The sequence below is a fragment of the Trichechus manatus genome, unplaced genomic scaffold (assembly GCF_000243295.1).
Source record: "Trichechus manatus latirostris isolate Lorelei unplaced genomic scaffold, TriManLat1.0 scaffold00055, whole genome shotgun sequence".
In the NCBI taxonomy this organism is placed as follows: Eukaryota; Metazoa; Chordata; class Mammalia; order Sirenia; family Trichechidae; genus Trichechus; species Trichechus manatus.
In genome coordinates, this window is record NW_004443991.1 from 3,640,462 (window position 1) to 3,644,988 (window position 4,527).

Genomic DNA, 4,527 nt, shown 5'->3' on the forward strand with positions numbered 1-4,527 from the left:
GAAACATTTGCTATTTTTTTTTTTTTTTGCCTTAGATGCCACCAGCTTTGGCATCTGCTTCAAAGGCAATCCAACATGGACAAGATAAGTAGACTTCTAAAACACTGGATGAGAATCAAACTATTTTCATCCATAAAGAGTCTTGCCCCATTTATGAATTAGCTGGATACTAGTCTCAGCTTTACCCATATGTCATCAGGTTCTTGCATATAGTTTACTTTATTGTTGAAAATAAAGTATTAACGTTCTCAGTGTTGTCAGGTGCTGCTGAGTTAGTTCTGACACATGATGATCCTACGTACAATAGAACAAAACACCACCTGGACCTGCGCAGTCCTCACAATCCTTATGCCTGAGCCCACTGTCGCAGCCACTATGTCAACCCATCTCATTGAGGGTCTTCCTCTCTTTTGCTTACCCTCTACTAAGCATGATGTCCTTCTTCATGGACTGGTCCCTCCTGATAACACATCCAAAGTATGTGAGACAAAGTCTTACCATCCTCTTTTCTAAGGAGCATTCTGGCAGTACTTCTTCCAAGACATACTTGTTCTTTTTTCTGGCAGTCCATGGTATAGTCAATTCTCTTTGCCAACATCATAATTTAAAGGCATCGATTCTTCTTCTGTCTTCCTTATTTAGAGGTCTCAGTAATGACCACTAAAACTTTTTACTGAATACCTTATTGTCTTTCACATGGTAGAATAAACTATATCCCTCTCTGGTCATTTGAAGGTCAAGAACATTATTGAGTATTCCTAGGGCAATGGTTCTTAAATTTTTAGGGGGATTAGAGAATCTAATGAAAGCCAAAAGTTGTTTTCCTAGAAAAACACATATGGACAATATTTCCATGTAACTTCTGGCAGTATCTCTGAAATCCATCTATAAGCTATTACCCTGGGATAGGGTGAGGATCTCCATGTACCATCCTGAGAAAATAGATCCTCAGAAAATTTGTGACCTTCATTCATTTGCTCAAAAATTATTTATGGGGCCTCTAGATGCTGGTCATTGTGCTCTGCTGAAGATACAAAAGTGAGCAAGATTGACAGGGTCCCTGCTCACAAAGAGCTCCTGTTATGGCTGAAGGAACTGCCATGTAAGTTGGCTACTCATGTGCTGTGACTACTGCTAAGCACAGCATGGAGGAGTCAGCAAAAGATTCCCAGAAAACATGAGATCCAGAAGAGGAACGGGATATGTTGTGGTGAAGTAGGGGAGAAGAGAGGCTGAAGGAGTATGCACAAACGCCAGAGCAATGGGGGCCATGGTCTGTTAGTAAAACTAGGGGCTGAAGCATTATTACTCAAGGGTAGAAGCCAGGAGATATCATGGTAAAGTGGAAAATGTTGTTGTTGTGTGCTGTCAGGTTGATCCCGACTCATAGCAACCCAATAGGACAGAGTAGAACTACCCTATAGGGTTTCCAAGGCTGTAATCTTTACTGAAGCAAATTGCCAGGTCTTTTCTCCCAGAGGGGCTGGTGTGTTCCAACCGGGGCTTCGAACTGGTTCATTCAGGTTCAACTTCCTGCTTAGCATTTACATTTCTACCCCTTATGTATGCGTAAGAATCACCTGGGGATCTTATTAAAATGTAGATTCTGATTCAGTATATCTGGGGCGGAGATGCAAATTATCATCAGGGAACTGGAAAGAACCAGATTCAAAGCCCTAGTTCCAACCAATGACATTTTGATTAGCAGCCGAGCACTTAACCATTGCACCACCAGGGCTCCTTTAAAGTGGAAAATAGGGTCAGATTAACAAGGTTTTTATAAGCCATGCCACAAAATATAGACTGCATCTGTGAGCATTCTTCAATTACTTGTTGTAGCACTCTGTCTCCTTTCGTATTTATGAAATATGTGTAAAGTGCCTTTGATAAATGTAAAGTTTCATTCAGTTAAAAGACACATATAATCATATATAAATAATATTATGTGTGTATAAATTCAAAACCATGGTTTATTACAGTTGAAACAGGCCCTAGAAATGATGTGGGCTGCTGTCTTTATTTTGCATATGAATTAAATGGATTTACATATAGCCATTTCGTCACTGAAATCGATCTACCATTCTAACAGGTATCCACAGTTCCTGGAGTTAGTGCTTATGGAAATGCATCTTCAGTACAAATAGGAAATATTTCAGGATACATTGATACCCCAGATCCACCAACCATCATCAGCTATCTACCTGGGCTTCTTTACAAATTTAGTTGTAGTTATCCATTGGAATACCTGGTGAATAATACCCAGCTTGCTTCGTAAGTTTACATTTTATTCTTGCTTTCTCATATTGCCATTATGCTTGAATCATTTCTTATCCTTAAGGGATTTATGAAGATAGCAGGATTTGTTGAGAATGACTGCACTGACACAATGTAATAAGAACTGGATTAAGTCTTCTATATACATATATAATTGATATGACCGATATCAACAGCTCAGGATATATATATAAAAAATTAAATTAAAATTGGTTCAAACTCTGCTGGATTTGTTATAAGTCAGGTACCTCCCATCTGCCTTGTGTCCTCCTTGTTCCCCTTAGAACTGCCTAAGAAATCCAGTGCCAGGATCAAAAGGGCCTGTTATGTTTTCAGTGCCTGCATATTTTGATCACTGCGTTGATGGGTCCTACCTGGCTTCCCTCTCTGTCATATGCTCATATGCTCTTACTGCTGAACTCTGCTGCTCTAGAAGCTAAGTCTCCACGCCTCCTGCTGAGGCATCACCCTTGGCTGCCCAGACCCTACATGGGCACTGATGATTCCCAGGAAAGGAGGTATGACTCAGAGTCAAGACATGGACCCTCGAGGTTACAGCCTTTAGTTTCTAGTCATATATTTATTCATTTTTCAGGCAGCACATCCTCTAAGACAGAGCTACATCCCATTATGACATAATCATCTAGACTTGGCAAATATTTTTGACAAAATATGAGATGATTGAGTGAACTCTTTCTCTCTCCAATTTTCAGCTTTTATGTCATGAAGACCTAGTTACCATTTAATGATAGTCATGAGGGAACCCAAGGAGACACAGAACCCATATTTTGCTTCAGTTGAAAAATATTCATAGTTGGTTTTAATGGCACAGTGATGATAAACGCCTTGGTCAAAAGCAAGTCTTTGATGTGGAAAAGGATAGAGGTCTATAGGATGAAGGTGTAGAGGGAAGCAGGTCATTAGGGTGTCATAAGCTCTTACTCCCTGCAGCCCCTACCCCATCCTGAACTGCTTGTATCTTCAGCCAATATTTATTACTATATGCTATGCAATGCTCTAGAACTGAACAAAATTCCTTGTTGTCAGGGAACTTCTATTTGAATGGAATTGATGAAAGTATATTTGCAGCAAACAGATTCAAATTCTTATGAAATAAAATTTTTCTGCCAAAAGTCTCAAATATGTGGTGCAAAATGAAAAACAAAAAGATGAATTGATAAATCAAAAGATCATAAAGAATAGCTTTTCTTTACTTGGTCCTTTCATTTTAATTATTTATCTGTTCAATGATTTAAACAAGACGCCACACTAAGTAAAAGTATGTCAGGCTTATTCAAGAGTTGTAGTGGTTAAATCTAACAACCAGCTAAAACTGAAACTTTTAATTTAAAATCTCATCAGTGCTTTCCTTTTTCTAAATCTATGTCAGGTCGTCAGCTGCTATTTCTGTGAGAGAGAACAATGGCACATTTGTCAGCACCTTGAACCTGCTCCTTTATAACGTAAGTTGATGGGTGAAGGATGTTATTTTCTCTTTCACTGTTCTGAGGAGCAAACGGCTTTTATATAAAAAACGACCAACAGCCATACTAACCTTGTTATACTTGGGTAACATTTTCCATCTTTACTGCCATTTTCATATGTCTCAGTGATAAAAGTGTACTAAAAACTCCATTATTTTTCAAAAGTTGATCAGTGATTTAAATTTTTTATAAATGTGTCTGTATAGTTACTTGGTGTTTCTCTCTACCTTCATATGTGTGTTTTTCTGTCTGTGTGTGTGTTTGTATGTGTAGACATAGGGTCAAGATCTTGGGAAGAATATTTTTGTCATAACAAGATAGAGCAAATCCAAATGATAGTCCTCTAGAGGCATGTTTGGTGATGAAAGTGTTAACATTTTCTTTTTTTTAAATTTTCTTAAATAGTACTTTAGGAGAAGGTTTACAGAAGAAATAATTTTCTCAATAAACAGTCAGTACACCTATTGTTTTATGACATTGGTTAACAACCCCACAAAATGTCAACACTCTCCCTTCTTGACCTTGGAGGATCTTTACTTTTTGTTGTTGAAAATATACATAGCCAAAGATATACCAGTTCAGAAATTTCTACATGTACAATTCAGTGACGTCGATTATATTCTTTCAGTTGTGCTGCTATTCTCACTATCTTTTTCCAAAGTATTCCATCACCATTGTCTTCAACTCACTGTCCCCTAGGCTTCCCATCAAACTCTTTGAGTTGCTGTTGTCAATTTGATCTCACATAGATAATTCTTTTTTTTTTTTT

General features: G+C 38.0%; 1 protein-coding gene across 1 annotated transcript in view; it reads left to right on the plus strand.

The window, feature by feature from the left end:
• ZPLD1 (zona pellucida like domain containing 1) overlaps window positions 1–4,527 on the plus strand; it is a 50,825-nt gene that overhangs the window by 17,709 nt on the left and 28,589 nt on the right. Inside the window, exons 3-4 of the mRNA XM_023732880.1 lie at window positions 2,090–2,271; window positions 3,665–3,737. Of these exons, the coding sequence (XP_023588648.1) occupies window positions 2,090–2,271; window positions 3,665–3,737 (255 nt within the window). The remainder of the gene's footprint in view (window positions 1–2,089; window positions 2,272–3,664; window positions 3,738–4,527) is intronic.